The sequence below is a fragment of the Lathamus discolor genome, chromosome 1, assembly GCF_037157495.1.
Source record: "Lathamus discolor isolate bLatDis1 chromosome 1, bLatDis1.hap1, whole genome shotgun sequence".
NCBI classification, from domain to species: domain Eukaryota; kingdom Metazoa; phylum Chordata; class Aves; order Psittaciformes; family Psittacidae; genus Lathamus; species Lathamus discolor.
This window is the reverse complement of record NC_088884.1, coordinates 68,298,159-68,318,506: the sequence shown is the minus strand read 5'-3', so window position 1 is coordinate 68,318,506 and position 20,348 is coordinate 68,298,159. Positions and strand designations below refer to the sequence as shown.

Below are 20,348 nucleotides of genomic sequence, written 5' to 3'. Positions count from 1 at the left end.
CATATAATAGTCATACCAAAGTTTACAGGGAAAGGCAGTATCTGCTAATACATCAAATCTCTAGAAATAAGAGCTCCCACCACAGTTTAGGCTCCTGGTTCTCCACAAGCAACTCATGCTTGAAGGTTAAGTCTGAAAACTCCTATTCTACAATGCTTTTTTAGGATATGCTTCTACTATCAGCATCTGGAAACCATTGTGCTATATGAATTAAACTATGCACAGCTTGCCTCCTTATAAAAATTAGAGAGAACTACATAAGCATTTGACAATGCCAGGATTATGATGTTAGGACAGCCTTTCCCCACAGTCTTCCCACACTTCTCCATCTTCTACCTCAAACTCTTCCCTCCTCCTCTCCTAAACCAGTTACTTCCCATTCTTCTCTGAAGAACTAATTTTTCTCTCCTGCTTACTCTCCAAATTATAAGCTACTCAAAACTCTAAATCAAGCTCTGCAATCTCCTGTCCTAATTAAATCAAAGGAAAGAGTAGTTCGCATCAATAACATTTGCAAGATCTAGTTTTAGCTTCTAGATTTTGCAGCAAAGTTTCCAGTCCCACTTAAAGGCCAGAAGGTTAAACATTTCTCAATGACGCAGGCTCCCTTAGCGAGAGAGTGATGAGGAAGTGGTCCAAAAAACCTCATTCTTCCCAGGCATTAAATCAACAATCACAGCAAACAGTGAGTGCCTCTCTCCAAGGAAAACTGGGATGAGTGGAGCAGTCTCTTATTATAACCAGTCATTTTGTCTGTCACCATAATGCAAAAGCCTGGTACAAGGAGGAGAAGAAAACAAAGCATAACAAAATAAAATGGGGGAAAAAAAAAACCCAGAAATTAGATTGTGTGTAGTACATTTAACGTTATATAGAAATCAAAAAAAAAAATTTAAAAGCAAAACAACTTAAACTTCTGTAGAGTATTGCATTTCTGTTTAAATTAGCTATTCTTTTCTGGTCCATTTAGATTACTGGTAACTTTCCAGCTTAAAGATGCTTTGTCCTTTACATGGGCTAAATACTCCTGTCCAAGACCATTTTTCATGCATTAGACTGTTCAAAACATTCATGTGTTCATCTGTGAATTTTCAAGGTAAGGTTAGCAAAAGAGGTTTCTCCATAAGGAGCCTACTAACCTGGACCTTGCACTTGCTTATTTGAGGTAACACAGAGTCAGCAAAGGTATACTGCAAAGTGTTTTCTGTTTATTTGAACTTTTAGTGAAAGAACTTTGAAGGCTCTAAGCCTTGGGAGTGTTTCACAATAAGTCAAGCTTAAACATACTTTCTGAAGAGCTTAACCAAAAGTTTGGGGAGTTGTAATTCGTAACTGGTGGTACTTCAGTGTCACTTTCATAAATCAAAATGACTCAGTATATTTTTAAGAGGCATACATTTAATTTGAGTTCACATCAGTGAATGCAAAAAATAAATCTCAAATATTGAAAGACACAGACAAGGAAAACCATCTTCAGAGTATCTCTCGCAGGAAAAAAAAAATCATGTCATCAAGGTCACAGGCGGATCAAGCCAGCTTGTGCTTCACTGAAAGCTGCAACTTCTTTATTTGGGATACGCTCATTTCTGAGAAGAAACAATCAGGACAAAGAAAATGGAAAAGCCTACAAAGAACCATAAATACATTTCTCAACCTACTTCTCACGCTAGCTGATTAAATAGGTTCCTAATGTGTTGGGAATCCAGTGCTGTGCATAAGGGCTAGGAAGTATCATTAAGATTACATAGAGGATCTGAGTTAAAATAAGCATTGTGATAGAAAGATACAAAAAGTAATGAGCAGGTCATATTAGCAGACACTACTTTAGCACTTGCCCACTTAAGTATATTGTAAGTGGATGCAGGTTCTTTTGAAAATGTTTCGCATGCATTAAGGTTTGAATGAGTTTAACTACAAAAAGCTATTTGGACAAAACAACATTGACACACATGCTCACTTAACATTGAAAAAAACTACAAGATTTTTAACCAAAGAGAGAAATTCTAGGACAGCTTTCTAGTAGGAGTTGCTGGTGAGTGAGAAATTTAGTACTTTTTAAAATGGTGATTGACAAATTGGGTATGAAGAGGAGTATATGACCTGATTACTTGCAACAGTAGGGGAGTGGGTTCTGTGACCCTGAAAGGTAATTCAAGTTCTGTTTCTTTATGACTCCTTACCTACTTAGACTATCGCCAAGTTATACTAAGGTTAATCACAAATGGGAGCTGTGCCAACGTAATTAAACTACTTTCCTGTATTGATTCTGTTAGTAAAATTAGCTTGACAAAGAAATTGAGAGGAGAGTGGAGCAATTTTTCTTCCATTAAGATTCTAGTTTCACCTCCATAAAACAGGGCTCAGTCACAAATAAAAACAAAAGTTCACACCACCTCAAGATAACCAGCTTAAGTTTCTCCATTTGAAAAGACAACTTGAAACAAGTGTCAGTCTCTTCTTGGAAGAGCCCTAAGGTCAGAACAGCAGAGGGTGCTGTAAGTCTGAACTGGGGTGCATCAGCTCAGCGCCAAGGCATATCCAGATGCTACAGGAAGCTGTAGGTTATCTCAGGCTTTGGAGGTTGGCTTTTGTTAGGTTTGGGGGCAGGGAGAAGTGCTGCAGGAGTCGTTTGAGACTAGTAAAAGCAGATGGCAAACAGCTAAATATTGAAATTTATCTATGTCAATTTCCACATAAGATCAGACAAGGAGAAAGACATTCCCAGAACCTCAACACTTACTTATAATCCCCACCACTGATCTGTACAGCTCTGGCCATACGTTAGAGATTGACTCATACTGAAGCTTAGATGTAAAATATATATGTATATATAGATATGTATATATATTTATGCCTATAATCAAAATGTAGACTGGACATGAATCCCGTCAAAAAAAAAAAAGTAATCCTGAATCTAACCCCTAATGTTAATTTCTGCTATCAAACAGGAATGGACTCTTGAGCTCTTTATTAAAGATTAGTCATTTCTTAAATCTGGCAAACACTGGCTAGCAAGGATTGAGGAGGTAACTGGAAGACAGAACGGATGCATGTCTGCACTGTACCCCTTTAGGCAAAGCATGCATGGTGTAATCATCATACCAGTTTAGAGAGACTCAGCGTAACACATGTTCAGATATTAATCCAGAATCTAAATTAGTGGCAGGCCACAAAAGTGACTATGATCAGCCTGAGCCACAAAGATAACAATGACCTGTCTGAGCCTATTTAAATGATTAAATAATTTTTATACAATCGTGCCTAAAGACCTCAAAAAAGAGGCTGATTTAAATAATTCTTTCTTACTTCATTTTGCTCATGCACTTGAACTATGTTCCTAAAGAAAGGCTGATTTATATTCATCATGTAAATGAACAGGTAACTTACAGAACATGATGGCATCAATAGGCCCCATTATACATAATGCATTAATTTCAGAGCAAGGAAGACTTTGCTTTGATTAAAATTACAGCTTATAAAACCTGACACGTTTACCTGCATTTTGAACTTTCACTTAGTTTGTAATACCAATTGGTAAATGATTAAAAAAAAAAAAAAAATGCAGTGTGATGATGACCAGCTTAGTATGTACACTGGAAACTAGTTTAAATGCACACCCCTCCCTTCAAGTTATTTCTCAATAGTTACATTTTAAAGTAAGCTGGAGCCATAGGAAAGGTTAGGAAACAAAGCTGCCAGTGAATAACTGGTTTGTGTCTACCTGTGTCACTGTTTTAGAACAAACGCAGCCTGAGAGTGTGCCCTTGCAAGTTCATCTTAGTACACAGAATAGGTGAAGACAAGAAGCTACCTGGATTGTTTTCTCCTACTCCCTCTTTCTCAACCCATAGTGTAATACTCACTGCATAAAATAAATGGAGTATTTTCAAAGTAGAGTAAAACTTACTATTTTTAAAAGGTAATTTAGCATGGCAGGAATACTTAGTCCAGGTTTCAATAGATTTCCAGCAGTTTCTCATTTAAAGAAGTAGAAATAGGTACTGTTCACTAAGTGATTTTACTGAACAGTCTTTATTGCATTTCTGTCATTCTTGACAGAAAGAAAGAAAAAAAAAAAGCATCCTTCTCATATTTAGTTTCCTTACAATCCTTCAGCTTGGCTAACAAACACCACAGTGATTGGATTACTTAATTAGTTAATCATAGGGATAAAAGGCAGCAAAAGGTTATGTTCAATTCTTTTATGAATGGAGTAATTCAGTAATATGCAGCTTACAGTTGTGCACTCCTCACTCCATATCTTACAACAGTCAACTCAGAACCTCATGCAGTTAGCAGCTCAGACGTAAAAATTTCCATATTTAAAGCTGACTTCAGGAACATCCCATTTGCTGCTTCGGAAAGAATTCCCTCTGCATGATGACGATGAAGCTCACATAACTTTGTTCGGCCTCTGGATCACATGTAGGATTCTGGTTAAAAGCCAGTGAAGATTCATTTTATCACTACTCAGAATATATACATCTCAGGGAGCCATCCCAGCAAGGAGGGAACTCTTTACGCTCCCCAGGAACTTGCTATGTAGATATAAAAGCTTACATTTCCAAATGCCATAGATTCCAAACCAAAATCAAAAGTTCTATTTTTAAAGTGGTGATGATGAAAGCTATAAAGCTAGGAATGTTCTGCCCTCACCTCCACCCTCCATCCAAAACCTGATTGTGTTGGTTCAAGAAATCACTGGCAACTCAAAATTCCAAGTTGGGGAATTACACAAAAAACAAAAACAAAACAACCACCAAAAAACAACCACAAAAAAAAAAAAACACACACTAGGAGACAAAAAAAAAAAAAAAAACAAAAAAAAACACCCCCCACACAAAAAAAAACAGAAACAAAAAACCCCTGTATTTTAAGTTCTACTATTTAAATAAAACAAAATGCCAAAACTAGAGGAAAAGCCTCACAACCAGAAAAATCTCTTGCTAGGAAATGAAAGAAACAGTAAGGGAAAAAAAAATCCCACTAATAGGTGCTTGAAAAAGACAAGATGAAGTTAGAAGGCATTCTTTAGAGCATGCATGAGAGGTTATTCTTCTGAGTACAAAAAGCCAGCACTTAAACTTTATTTAAAACAGGAAAACCAGAAAATCAACCACAAAAACTGCAGCTCAGACATTCATCATTTCTGAAAGAGCTGGAGGGGGACACATCCCTTCTGTGAATACACAGACATGCTGTCCTTCTTTCTTCCCATTAAACAGTTTAGCAGCTGATATCCTTAAAGTGCTTCAACTTAAATCCTTCAGAGAGGGAAGAGAGCAAGAACCTGGGAGCTGTGTTTTGAAAGAATGAATGGGACCAGCACCCATTTGTCCAAAATCGAGTTTAATATATCCTTAATCTGCTAAAGCAGCTCAAAAATGCTTTTTCCCCTGAAAATGAATGAAGTTTTGCATTTGATTGAAGATGACACCGATTTTCAGTTGAAACAATTGTTCTTTTTTCAGAACCAGCTGGATACAAAGCAAATTAGACTACAGAAGTCAAGTTTTATCCACTATTGAGAACTGAATTATTTCTATTCTCATTTACATTGCAGACTTCAAAACAACACTTCTTTTGTTCTCTAAATATGCATGGGAAAAAAACCCTCTCGTTCATCCAAACTGCACTTCTAAGAGTTTGGAACAACCTGCTTCTGGTTTGCGTACCTGGCTTGATCTCTAATACATTCTAAGGGTTTTTTTTCAGCTGGTCAATGCACCAATGTATCAAAAGCTAAAGATGTTATCCAACAGATCATCCTATGCTGAAAAGATCTTATTTTCTTTACAGTATACTCACAGAAAGAAATGAGGATTACACTAAGACTGAGTTTCTCAGTACAGCAAAATTTAGGGGAAACAGAATTCATTAACAAAAGTACCCATTTGGCCAAGTGCTAACATCCATTAATTCTGGCAAGGCACTGTTAGACTCTAAGTGACCCTAAGTGGCCATAACTCTTCTCCATACATGCAAAAAGCTTGCAAAAAGTTATGTGAAAATTAGGGTTTCTCTATGTGGCTGATTGCACCTGTGTATGTGTACTGCACACACATTTCTGCCCAGCCACCTGCTAGGAGGCATAAAAAGAAACTTGTGAACCATAACAATCAAAATAAAAACCTGAAATTATCTTTGAAAGTTTGTAATTGCCATTTAAGCACAGAATTTGCCTATAGAGGCCAGCAGCAGACCCAAGACTCCCAAGATTTCCCTAAGTTGCATGAGTCCCTCATACGGTTGTTCAAAACCAGTATTAAGTTCAGAGGACGGCCATGAGGATGATATTAAGGGGGCTGGAGCACCTCTCATATGAAGACAGGCTGAGAAAGTTGGGGCTGTTCAGCCTGCAGAAGGGAAGCTGCATGGAGATCTCATAGCAGCCTTCCAATATCTGAAGGGGGGCCTACAAGGATGCTGGAGAGGGATTCTTCATCAGGAACTGTAGCAATAGGACAAGGGGGAATGGGTTTAAACTTACACAGGGGGAAGTTCAGGTTAGATCTAAGGAAGAAGTTCTTTACTGTGAGGGAAGTGAGGCACTAGAACAGGTTGCCCAGAGAACTGGTAAATGCTCCATCCATGGCAGTGTTCAAGACCAGGCTGGACAGAGCCTTTGGCAACATGGTCTAGGATGACGTGTCCCTGCCCATGGCAGAGGGGTGGAACTACATGATGTTAAGGTCCTTTACAACCCAAACCATTCTGTGATTCTATGATTAGTGTTACCGGATTGTAGATTGTGTCAAAAAAAGGTATTCCTCTAGCATTCTTCCCTCTTTGTAAAAAATGAAATAATTTTCATGACTCATTCTTTCAGTGGGCCAAACAGTTTGTCAGAGAACAAAGCCAGGTCATATCAACAAACTATTCAATCCATATCTTGGCCAACAGCAAAATCAGTGACCAACAGCAAAAGAATGTGCAAGATCTTCATATGGGATAATTAGGTAGCAATATGAACAACTAAAAGGCTTCTGTGGAACAAAAAGAGAGGCTATATAGGGAGATTAGGTAGCAGATAATGGGAAGGAAATAACAAGCTTTTGGAATCAGCAAATAAACATTAAAAAAAAGAATGAGTTGGATGCTGAGAAAGCCGAAGGAGAAGTGACTCTTGGAGAAACACGCTAATAAGGGAACTCCCACTGCTAAGAGCTTAGTATAGACCGGCCCATCAGCTTCATTTTCAAGAGAATGACAACAGGCAAACTGGCACAGGGCTGTTGCCGAAATTCTATTCTTGAAAATGAATGCGGAATTTTGCCTCATTGCGTATGATCACTCTTTGAATGACTGGGTCAGTAATACCACAAGTACTTCAAAGAAGTTCAATAGTCCTATGAGATGTGAAAGACAGCAGTTAAGCTTCTGATCTTATTTTCACATATTCTTCTGGGTTTACTGCCTTTTTGGAATGTCTTTTCAGCTTGATTTTCACTTTTACTTTTTTCTTCCTCAGCTGTCATCCATCACTTGTATTGATTTTTTTTACTCCCACCATTTTTGGTTTGACAGGTGTGTTTCACTTTTCTGGTTAATACAATGTGCACCTCACTAGTCATATTGTTCCTTCTTCACTTATGTTTTGTTCTGAAGACACAGTCCCTTCTTGCTTAAGCTATTCTGTTCCTAGAATAGTCAAATTATATTCCCCCCACTCAGTTCTTCTAAAATATTAGGAATATTTTCTCATGTGCACTAAATAAGCACAGTCTAATGACCTTCATGTTTTAAGAACATTTGGTCTATGGAGTGCAAGCTGTACAAGTTCTATCAGGATAATTTGTTTACCCAGCTTAGGCCATGATTTTCTTATTTCTTCAATGGCTGTTCAGAAACCTTGAGGAGTTGATTGGGACAACCATTTCCAGTTTCCATCTTTCCAGTAGGGCTTCTGAAGACAAACATCAGGACCAAGAAGCTTTGAGAAGTTAAGTCTTTCCTCATTAGATGATTCTAGCTCTCAACAGAAAGGAGATCCAATTTCAGTCTCTAAAAAGTCTCATGTAGTTCACTCAGACTACTTAGTTACCTCAGTAAGCCAAATAACAGTAGCAACCAACAAGAGCTGAAGTCACTAAATATTAATTTATTTGTGTTTTTTAATAAAAAAAGTTGATGCTGAGAGCAAATTGCTCAACAAGTAACCATTTTCTTTATCTAGAACCTTGTAATACTCTTCCATTATTCAAGACTGATCTTTTAAACTTACTATCCACATGGTTCCATCCTGTTGGCATACTGAATTTACCCACCAAACTTGTGAATCCCTTTACAAAAACATTTGTCTGCTTCTTGCTAAATATTTTTCCAGCAGTGGTTGATCTAGGAGAAAAGGGAGCTACCAGTGATGGAAGAGGTACAATAAATCTGTATCCCTCATTAGATAAGCTAAGCTTGCCAGGAAATTGCCTCACCACTGCAGAACGCCACTGCATACTCAAGGACGAGTTAGCTGACTTAAGCAAAGGCTACACACAAGTACTCTTTAATGGGAGAAACTCTCACCCTAAGAATTAAATGTAAGCCTTGGAAGTTTTTATAATCTGGAAGAAATGAGAAACACAGCAATAAATAGTTTTGAAAAAAGTAATAGTAATATGAAGGCCATTTCCCAAATTTTAACAAGCCTTACTCTATTCTGTGAATTTTCACAGAATATCACGCACAAATTCAGTTCTAAGAACCGTGAAATGTAAATTCCATGGCTCTTTCTTGTCTGCAAAAAAAGTTACCATAATTAGAAAAGCTAGTAGGAACAAAGCCCATTGAGGTAGAGATCCTTTTCAGGCCTTTCCACAGCAAGTGTCATATCAAGGAAAAAAATTAATTTCTTTACAATGAAGACAGATTAGATATCATCTTGCCATATACACCATGTTCAGTACCAAACACCTTGCTATCGCCTAAAACCTACCTCCACAAGTCACAAACTACAAGGGTACAATCAGAGGAATGATGTATTGTGTCCAAACATCCCCTTGAAGCGAGACAAAAAACTGTGTATTCCATATAAGATGCAGCTCTTCTATAACGCCTCTCTTGCCTTTCCTATCTACAACAGGAGGTGGGGGGAAAAAAAACAAACAAACAAAAAAAAAAAAACAAACAACCCAAAATGTACTTTGGTTCTCTAAACAACAAAGAATACAACAAAAAAAAGGTCAGACAGGATCTTTATAGACATACACAGTCTTCACAGATACTTTACAGAACATAAGACTCTAAGTTAGGGAAATCAACACTGTAAATTCATTAAAAAACCCCAGCAATTTCTGGAAAAAACAAAATAAAATGTATTAAACTCTGAAGTTACTGTTTTACTTGTCTCTTTTGAAGTCACTACTTGAGGAAAAGAAAAAGCATTTAACTTTCAGGAACAAGTCTGTCTTGACACATATGTGCTGTTTTTCAGGCAACACTGTACAAGAGATTAAGAGTACACAAATGCAAACCCAAGCTTTGAGGTCACTACTGGTTTGCAGTCGGATCTTACCAAAGTTACAGTTTCTGTTCCCATCTATAGAACAGAGGCCATTGATATGTATTTGTTAAGTGTCTACACTTCTGTAGTATAACTACAGAATATTTTAAAGCCTCAGATAAAAATGCCCTACAGAAGTACACCATACTGCCATTAACAGATAATTTTCACTCTAGTGTGTCTTACATGTCAGAAATGCAACTCTCTACATATCTAACAGGTAAGCACAGCACCACAAAAAAGATCATAATATTTAGGGCAACATCACAGACACGTAATACCATTTTCATTCTCAAGGTAACAGTCTTTCAAGATATAAAACAAGTACTGGGAAGTTTCAAAGCAGAAGCGCATTTGAAATGACACAATTTAAAATCTCTCCAATGTATCAAGAATATGTGTAATTGAAAAATAATTATCAGCAAAACTACACAAATCAGCCAAAAGCTAAACAGAGGAAATTTCTTTAGAACAAGCCTTAGATTTGACTGGGGTTTTCTAATCTTCATGAGACACTTTAACACTGTGGACCAGCAAATGAAGAACAGAAAGACAATTCCATGAAGTTCTTAAGTGATCAGTATTTAACGTCCAACAAGTATCCACCTGCAACTTGTACATGAAGTTACCACAGCTCTCTAATCTGTCTTACTCAAAGTCACATAGCCTCCTGGTACTCCCTATATAGTTCAGCAACCATGATTCACTAGCAAAATTTATCCGTAAGATATGATTGGGGTGATACCTGATTGGAGTGTTGTCATCTGCATTTCTGATTCCAGCAGCGTCATGTTGATCCTTTTCTCAACAGTTACAATCCCTTAAAGACCTCTGTTCATACACAGATAGAAAAAGCCTACTGAGAAAACTCAGTCTTTCAACATGCAGTTCTTTGCTTATTCACTACAGGCAAGTTGGAACAGCCCAGAATCAAATTACTCCTAGGAGAAAAATGAATACTCAAAGGGGAACGCAAGATGTGTAGTTTGCAGAAGTAAGGTCCACCCCTTGATGCTCTGTAAGTAAAAGGGAGGGGAGAGGAAAGGGTCAGAGACATTAGAACTGGCAGTTTTTTCCCCCTTTTACAACGGAAGGATGACGTCTTGGGTAGACTTTCAATCCCCTAAGGGGCTCTGCTGAGGAGGCAATTTCATTCCAAGGACAAGGAGACCCAGTGTTAACATAAACATGCAGACATCCTCAGCTTTGAAACAACATGGCCCAAAACATATACATCCTGCTGATAGATCAGTCACTTTTCTTCAGTATTTAACAGTCCTTTTTGTGAATAATCACACTATTCCCCTATCCCTATCAACTCTTCTTGCTGACCACTAAGCCTGAACTACAGTAAGAAAAGAATGGAACTACCTCCAAATAGATGATAGCATTTGTTTCTTAAAAACAAACAAAATGCCCCTTCTCCTTCAGACTTTCCCCGTTGCGGATCACACCTTCCAACCAACCTGTCTAGAGCCGTATTTGCCACATCCAGATCATTAGTTTCAAATTATTTGGGATAGTGGACAAAACTTTTACAGTCAGGTATTTCATGAGCAAAAGATAAAAAATAGAATAAAGTCTTTCCTCACTAGATGATTCTAGCTCCCAACAGAAATTCAATTTCAGTCTCAAGTAATTTGCCCAACAGATAATTTAATTATCTTAGCAAACTAATTTCAACACTTCTGTCCCCAGAGCAGCTTTCCCTTATTCCCCAGCTCTCCCTAAGGCTCGTCATCATTTCTCATTAGGTCATCTAAGTAAGTAACTATGTATTTCCACGAAGCCCAATATTATATTCAGTTCTGCAGAAAAGACAGACCAATTTTTGGATTTAAAATCCCTTTGTAGCAAGTCTGAATCCCTCTCCTGCCACAACAGTATTCACAAAGACGCGTAACTGGGTGTGCAAAACTGCTTTAGTGCTGTTTTCTGACCTCTCCAATCTTAACTAACTTCAGACCTTCTCTAGCACTCAGATGCAAGAACTCCCCAACAGCTGCTCAACAGCTGAGTGAAAAGCATGGCAGGTTTTAACATACCTTCCTTCCCCCATACAAACACATTTGAGGCTTCAAAGGAGGCAGCAAATACTCATTTGACAGCTTTAAACAATACAGGAAGATCCTTTACAGTGATGATATTGTAGCATTTAGATTTCCATACTTCTTACACCAGTAGTGTGTTGTAAAAGGACAAGAATCAGCTCATTTGGGCTGTTATTCGAATGCCTTATGCAGTCCTAAATTTGCAGCCAGACCAGGCAAAAATTAAAGGCCCAAACACCCATTCTTGCTGTGCAATCCTTACAGGACAGAACTGCAGTGTTGCACTGTATGCTGAGAATTTAGACATTAGTGACAAAAAAAAGTCACTTGAACACCTACCATGAGTATCCATATTCATCATAAAGGAAACCATCAATTTTCAGCAGAACATATCCTTTTCTTTTGTGGTGGAAATATAAGGGGAAGCAGTAAGAGTAAAGTGGAAAGAAAACCTTTCCTACAGCATCAAGGAATGTCACTTAACTCCCCCAAGTATGTAGACAGGCACTGTCAGTGACCATGAACAGAGATGAAACTCAAAGCATGTTGCTTACTTAACCAGCAAGGAAGATTAAGATTGCACTCCCAAATGTCTTTGGACAGAGATTCCTTCATTATACTTTGTGGTAACGTAGATTGTGGCAAAGGCAGAGTTACAGCCTGCAAAAGTAGCCAATAGTATCCCCAAATAAACGAGTTACAGAAAACTTGACATTTCCATGAGGAAAGCTACGTTACAGAAACAAGCTATCACCCAAAGCTAGGATTCAGTTTGCTAAGTACTAGCAGCAACTGACTGTTGTGCAATGGTGCAATCTTTCTTGCATTAAACAGCCACTTACTGTTGAAGTAGAACAGACTAAAAAATCCTGTTGAATGGCATTCTCCCTTTAAAGAACCAGACCTCCTTTCCCCGCTATTATACTTAATACTTAAAACAGCAAAACCAGCAACAGAACTCCTTGCACAGACAAAACAGCTGCCCAGATCTGGGCCTGACTTGTTTAGCAAGCAGTTTAAATTCATGAAAAATGAATGTTTTTTAAATAGGTATCAAATTATATCTCTAATGTTCATCTATCAGATCTGAACTTTGAAACCTTAAAGACAAAGTGAAATAAGAGAGAAAATGGAATGGAGAAACAGAAAGGAGAGGAATATTACAAACCAGTGACTGGAGAAGGGCATTAATCTTGTTAACTTGATGAGGAACAAACAAAAAAATGTGTGGAGAGCTAACCTGTTAAAGCCATCACATTAAGCTGTCTTTGGCATTACTCTTTCCAGCTCAACAATTCCCCTGTCACAATTTAATAGTTTGTTTTTAGTATTTCAAGAGATTACCACTTCTCAGCTGTTTAGTAGCTCCCATCAGCAACAGGCCAGTCATTTCTATCATGCTCTGAATCTCGTAGCTTTATCAGAAACATTAAGACAGTATGCTAAATTTATAGTCTCCTGGGACATAACTTGTCTTACAACAAATATATCCAAGATAGACTTGTTGCTTTTATTCTAACAATCATTCTCCTTACATATAAGAGAAAAGAGCAAGGCACAGTGGAGCATGTGTGAAGGACAACACACAAAGCTATGTATTTCCTATCTTAGGCCTTTTGTTACAGACTTTGTCCTTTTGTTACAGACTTAATCTTTTTCACATGTAAGTCATCACTTGGTAATTAGATGTAACTTTAAAACACTATTCCAGAAATCACTAGAACAAACAAACAAAAAACCAAAAAATTCACCAAAAAAAAAAAAAAAGAAAATAATTTCAGAATAATCCTGTCCCTTTAAAACCCTTTACTGGGAACAAAATACCACCCTTGTTGACACACAAACATGTCTAACTTCTTAAATGAGTTCACAAGTCACTTTTTTAAAGGACAGTTTATGACATGATTTCAAGAAAATATTAATAATGCTTTTAAAAATCACAGTAGCAAGTGGGCAGCTCTAGAATCTGCAAAGCTTCTGTAATAAGCTATACTTTAAATAAATCCTGAATCTGACTGCATTCAATGTAATGACAATCGAGGATGGAAAAGGGAAAGAAAGAGACGGAGATAGTAATGTATAACCCAAAAAAAGAACTATAGAAGCAATAACCTACACAGTTCTTTAAAATACAATTATACACCCTACTAAATATTTAAAATATCATTCCTGCCTTTTAACAGTAAATGGGCATAGGAACATAGGCACTACATTAGTTCCTTAGAAACATTTCAAAGGATCAACTCTGCAATTTGTAAGTCAGTATAATCACCAACAGCTTATGTGGCAACAATGAATAACATGCTTCATACAGTACTGTCTTTACAGTAACAGGAGTACCTTCTGATACATAAAGCACATACCTCTAACATGACTTCAAGTCATACTGAAATTCCACACATTCCAATTAGTCTCTTTCCCTCCAGCACATAAAGTACTTTGTAGAAGACACTTCAGATCAAGTAAACCCCAACAAGCTGGTACAAGTTTTGCCCAAACTTGTAATCATAAAATGCAACAATTCATTTGAAAGAATGCTACCCGATCTTAAACCAGCCTAAAGTAAGAAGAAACCAGGACTGCTCTAGGCTTCTAACAGTGTTTTCCATGACCTCTGAACAAAGGTAACTATGAATTCACCTCAGGAAAATGGGTCAAGAGAGAAGGTCAATAAACTAAAGGATCAATTATCATAACTTCAAATGAAGGTTAAACAGAAGGTCAGTTTTGATCAGAAATTATCAATCTGCATAAGATGTGTATTGTTTTTTCACTTGTTTTTTCCCTTTTTTTGTAACTACATTTATCAGGGACTTGCTCTAACCCTGCCCTACGGGTTAGGAAAAGTTATCTTGGCATCTTAATATAGCTGACAGAGAAAAATCAAGATACACTGAAGAGCTTCAGATGACTTTGCAATGACTTTTTCTTTTTTTGCCTTGTGTGGCAACAAATGAGTCAGTCACAGGTAATCTCTCACAGTTAAAGAAAGTTGAGGTCTTTTTAAACATGGATTAAAATAAAAGAGAAAGGAGGTGAATTCTGGATAGAAAATTCACTGAGATGCACAAAGACAAATTAAATAACTACATCTTATGTGTTCCATCAAGCTTGATGTCTGAATAGAACCTAATAATTGTGTCAAAATATTTTACTATCACCTTACCACATAAGGTTTCCTTCGACTGAAATGACAGGGAATTGTTACCTATATATCTATTATGTTCCAATATTTCACACATAACAGCTTTTATTGCACTTTAATTTAGTGTAACTTAATAACAACTATTCAGTCAAGATGTTTAACGTCTTTAAACCCGTCTCTCCAGGGGTACCTCTTTGTTGGTACACACACCTACAAGTTGTACCTATGATGGAGAAGAATATGAAAAGGGATCTGGGTCAGGGGAAGGAAAAAAAAAAAAAAGTAAAATAAATAAATAAATAAAACCACCACCAAGAAAACCTTGTCTCTTGCTGCTCTTCAGTTCTCTAAGGGCAGGGAAAAAAAAAAAAAAGAAAAAGGAATTCACTGTCCTAGGACACATGGCAGCATATGCATACAGGCCTGCACTCCCACTTCTCCCATGGGATACAGAATTCCATGATGTTTCACATGCCAAACAGATTTCTATTTTAACTCTGCTAGCAGTTTACGTTCCAGAACTGTGGTCTGAAGTACAAATTCAGTACAAATCTATGTAATGTTTTTCTATAGACATCTACAGATAGTCTTCTGCAAGCAAACGTTACACAACGGGTTAAGCTGTTAGAAGCGCCCAGCCTAAGTAGTTATTCGAGCTGTGAGTCAGCAATGCCTGTCTAGAACTGCAAACAGGAGACCCTTTGACACAGATAAGAGACTTGCTGGAAGCTGCCTATTTACCATCTCCTTCCCTCCCACTGCCACTCAGCTTCAATCTTCCTCATATCTTGAATTTGGCAAGTTGTCACAGAAGCAGTTTCAATACCCAAGATACGCGTCTACAACCACTTTGGATTGATCAAATGTTTAAGCAGATTGCCATCTCAACTGGCAGATCATCTCTAAAGGTTTTTTAACATACACCAAAGGCACAAAGATATACCACATTTTTAAAAGAAGCTTTAACAAGCTCAGCAGCTTTCAACGGCCATACAACCTCTACTCCAAGATAACTGAAAAATTCCCATACATTCAAAGTACACCAGCTTTGTTTCTCATCAGCACAATGAACCAAGCCTCCTTCTGTGCTGTAACAGTTTGCAGATTTTGCAGAGTATTTCAACAGTACTTTTCAGTCCCACAATACTTTAATGAATGCACACACAAACAACACATAACATACTGCAGACTAGGAGAAAAGACCATTGTATACCTCTGAAGATAAGGACTGTTCAGTAGTCTAGATCAGGGACTTTGGACTTAATGCCTTGTCTGAAAAGCTGCACCTCCAGCAGTAAAATTCCCACTATTGTGCCAAGTCCTGATAAAGAATCAGCTCTGAAGAGACCCACCTAATGAGTCATTTCCGGGAATATCCTAATTTTCTTTGGCAAAAGGCATGGGCAGAGGTATTCCTTTCCAAACATTTTTTAAGCCCCACTCTATTTTACCTGTTCCAATCAAGAAGATTTGCAGCCAACAGTGATACAGCTTCAAGGCTGAGTCCATAATAACATTATTCTGATCAAGAAAAACTATCTATTTCTGTAAAATATCCTTAAGATGCCGATTTTTAAACCTATCCAAACAACTGAATCATATAAGGACTTTAATTCTGAGTATCATTTCCTCTGACCATAACAATACTGCTTTGTCCTTCTTCAAAGTAACCACTTCAAAGTGAGACTACAAGTTTCATTTTCCTAAGGTGTTCTTACCCATTCCCAGCCCTAGTATCGCTTTCCCTGTGGCATCAAGGATAAACTGCTGCTTCAGGACCCTTAATCACGTCTTACTGAAAGAGAAGAACCCTGCCTCCAGTAAAATCCTGATGTCACCTTCAGGTGGCCAGCTGTCAGGTTTTGGAAACAAAGGCTCCTATGCTTTTCCCATGTTACCTTCAAGCCCTCTACGAGCTTCCAAATTAGCTTGGTTAAATTTAATTTGAAATCTCTCCTTGCCTTTATAAGTATAAAATGCCCAAGTCTGCCACTAGCTGAAGTGTGTTCAGATCACAGTCTACCATGCTGACTAATATTCCGATTTGTTCTCTTTTATATATCAACACCACCTTTAGCTCTATCTGTTCTCTCTTACACTTAGAGGACTGCAAACATTAAGGATCAGAAGCTTTTTGTTCTGTTTTTGCAGTTTATAGCATTTCCATTTTTAAGGCCTGTAAACACGACTGTAATCACCTAACGACGGTATAATGTATATGAACAGAGAAACTCTTTTCATCCTCTTAAAAAAAGTATTTGTGTTTGCAGTTAATTAATTCTTCCAACCAGGAAAACACTGATACACTGTTCAGAGAAGGGCACGCTCAATTTCTGGAGGTAAAGAATGGCATGTCAAGTGAGGTATCACTCCAATCCAAATTACTGTCCTGCATTTCACATACTCTAAATGACTTTACCATAAGCATTATGTTCTGGCTATAAAGCCACTACAAACCTTGCCAGCATTTCCAACATGCTAGGCCATGCAACTCTATGTAATGCATTAAATGCAACATATAATGCCCAACACTATAAGGCACCCAGGACTCAACCATGCTTTAATCCATAGTATCTTGCAGGTAAAGTTGCTAGCAAGAATTCAGACTGTAGCAAGACCTTCATATTGTGAAGAGCCCACAACATATACCCCAGTGGGTGACAGGAGATCACCACGAGGAAGTCATGAACAGAAGCCACCAGTTAACCAATGGTTTCACCAGTCTGTCACAGGATGGGGTTGAAAATGCAAAGGCTTTCATGGCAGCCTGGCAACTATGAGCTTCAGACAGTTCACAGCTTTCCAAAACCAGGAATTCTGGTCACCAAATGACCCTATACTTCAGCACCCCTCTGTTACCCACCAAATGGTTAGAGGGATTCATACCATAGTTGTCCATAGCTTTAGAAACATAGGCAGGTCATTCTCACTCTAGGATTAGAAGGCCTACTGGGATATTTCATTTTTAACATTAGATCTTGTTGCTCCTTCTAACAAATATGATGGAATCTTTCAGATATTCGCAGTGAGGAAGTTATTCACCCTTTGTAAGTTCAGACCAAAGGCGCAAATTAAAATCTACAGATGGTTATAGCCTGAAGATGAGCTAACACTGACTTTCTGTCTCAGCTTTATATAACTTCTAGTCACCACAAAGCACATGGAAGTTGTGGCTGGTGCTTACCTAAAACAATAATCAAAAGCATTTATCACTGGAGCTCTCTAGAACTTCCACAGCCTGTAACATCAGTCTTTCCCATTGAACAATGTAAATCATCTTTGCCAACTCTGGATGATCATGCAGTTCTTCATGCAAATAGAACATTGCAAGAAGCAACAAGAAACAGGCCTGTCATGAGACCACATACAATGACAACAACACAGTAATTTCTTGGTGAGGACATGCTCCATGAGACATGAGTGTACTGTACCACTTACCATTCTTCCTTTCACTGAGTGGAGGGAGGTTGGGGTTTCGGCCATGATGGAGGCTGAGGGTCAGCTCGGGCTGCAAGGAGAGCTCCTGCAGCTCATTGGCAACAGCTTCACTTTGAGGGCTGGGGGCCGCCGAAAGCGACACCAGCACCGGCTCATCATCATTTTCGCCAGCCCCTCCTCCGTCCAGCCCATTTCCAGCAATGACGGAAGGGGGCAGGCACACCACACCGGAGAAATCCACTTTGGCTTTCGTGATGGCAACCTGCAAGACGAACCAGATAAAAACCAAACAATAAATCTCACAGTCCTAACCCATAAGTCCAGTTCATGATGGCATCTCTGTATTCTGGAGAGACATGTTCTTTAGCAGAGCATTTGTGTTATCATCATCAATTCAAAGCCAACTACTGACTGAAACTTGCTAAAGTCAGCAGTTTATAAACTTGCATAAACCTCCAACAGCATCACCACAGAAACTACTGATGAAGCTACAGATAAGTAGGAGAACATTCTCAACTTTTTATACTTGAGGAACCCAGTCATGAGAAGACAGAGATCAAGTTGTTCCAGTGAAGTCAGCCTATCTAGAATCTTGCTGAACTCTTGATTACTGTCTTTTTATACCAACAGTAGGGTTTTTAACAGGACAATTGTCAATATGAAATCCAGTCAGATAAAGTAATCCTTCATAATAAACCTGGAAGGACAGCTGAGTACAACAAATGAGGATTTCCAAGTAAAATCAATTGCACTGAATTAAAATAAAAACAAAGAAAAAGAAAAATATCATTCTCTTGGTCTATTCTCTCTTCCCCATTCACTATTAGTGAAAATGAATGCAAGAAAAATTTTTCACATAAACAAGAAAAGCTTTCCTGTTTAAAACCTCAGCTATAGTAACCAAAATCTGCACTATATAAAAGGACTTTCTGCAATACACAATTTTTAAATGTTTCATATTTCCATAATGCTTAAAATAAGTATTTAAAAGGCACAACTATGTTAAAATTAAAAGTCCTTTCTGTTCAGTAATTTAAACAGAAACAAACCAGCTGGAAGTCTGGTGAAACAGTTATTGTGTCAACATTTAAACAGTAACGGACATTATACAAGGACAAATCATACTTGGGTTTGATTAATGAAGGTGGAAGTCTCCTGCTTCTTAATATGCTGCTGTTTCAACCACTCTAAACTCAGAAGACTACCACTACATAACTGCTGCACTGTAGTAATTTGTCAAGCAGAAGGTATTTCCAGAGGCTAGCTTTCAGCTTCAAAAAGATGCAAGCAAAGCAAACTGCAGAGAAGCAAAGAAAAAACCATCAGGATAAACCTTCAGAAATCAATTAGAAGGCATAAACTCAAAGCAAGTTTTGAAAATAGCTGTTTATTAAGTATTCACCACTTAAAACTCGTAATTTAACTTGAGTGTGACAATATCGACACATTAATAGCTGATAAAGTAGCTCTAATAGTCAGCTTCTCCACTTCCATTTCAGTTTCATACTTCTGCTGATTACTCATGTTTGCTCTGTAATACCCAGAACAAAGTTGTAAGTGGCAGTACGTTTGTTCAAAAATTTGTTCAGTGTATATTCAAGCAACAGTAAGTATTTACTGGTAATGAATACGCACTATTTCATCCATGTTGTCATACATTCATTCCCAGGACCTTATGTCATGATCTGAAGAGAAGCAAGTAAAAGAAGGGTGGATGGAAAAAAGAAAACAACAAAAACCACCAACCAAAGCTGGTGCTTATTACAAAAAAAACAAATGAAACCGAGCCAAACCTTACTGCCATATGAAGTACTTGCTACAATACAGCTAGAAAGTGCCTACCCCTTCCTCAATATATTTCCTGTCCAAAGCAAACATCAGTCATATCCATTTGAGAGCAAATTTTAACGGTAATCTGCAAAGAGAAAAAATTGGGATTCTGCCCTTCTTCTCTTTATAATGGATATGAATACCTGGAAATACACACCCTTAAATCACAGACTTAGAATAACAGTGTGGTAAACTATAATAATCCTTGCAAAGGCTGGAAGACGTTAAATGATAACCAATATAACTGGCCTCAGGCCCTGTCCCTGTAGGATGAGAGACCTGTGGAAAGGGGCTGAAAGGAAGAGTAATTGGTCAGTTAGGAGGCTGGCTGTCACCATCTTAGAGAAACCAAAGCCTCTATCTACTTTATCAGAAGAAATGTACTGCA

At 37.9% G+C, this 20,348-nt stretch overlaps 1 protein-coding gene across 4 annotated transcripts in view; it reads right to left on the bottom strand.

The window, feature by feature from the left end:
• MRTFA (myocardin related transcription factor A) overlaps window positions 1–19,276 on the bottom strand; it is an 80,428-nt gene extending 61,152 nt beyond the window's left edge. The window contains exons 1-2 of one of the 4 annotated variants that reach the window (XM_065677599.1): window positions 19,256–19,276; window positions 18,131–18,392 (exon numbers count right to left, since the gene is read on the bottom strand). Coding sequence is in view for 1 of the 4 variants with exons in the window: in XM_065677555.1 (XP_065533627.1) it covers window positions 10,242–10,287 (46 nt within the window). In the remaining 3 variants the exon portion in view is untranslated. Of the gene's footprint in view, window positions 1–10,241; window positions 10,303–18,130; window positions 18,393–19,255 lie in introns of those variants that run through there. The other 3 variants (XM_065677564.1, XM_065677574.1, XM_065677555.1) reach the window with 3 other exon arrangements.
• Window positions 19,277–20,348: the final 1,072 nt, after the last annotated feature.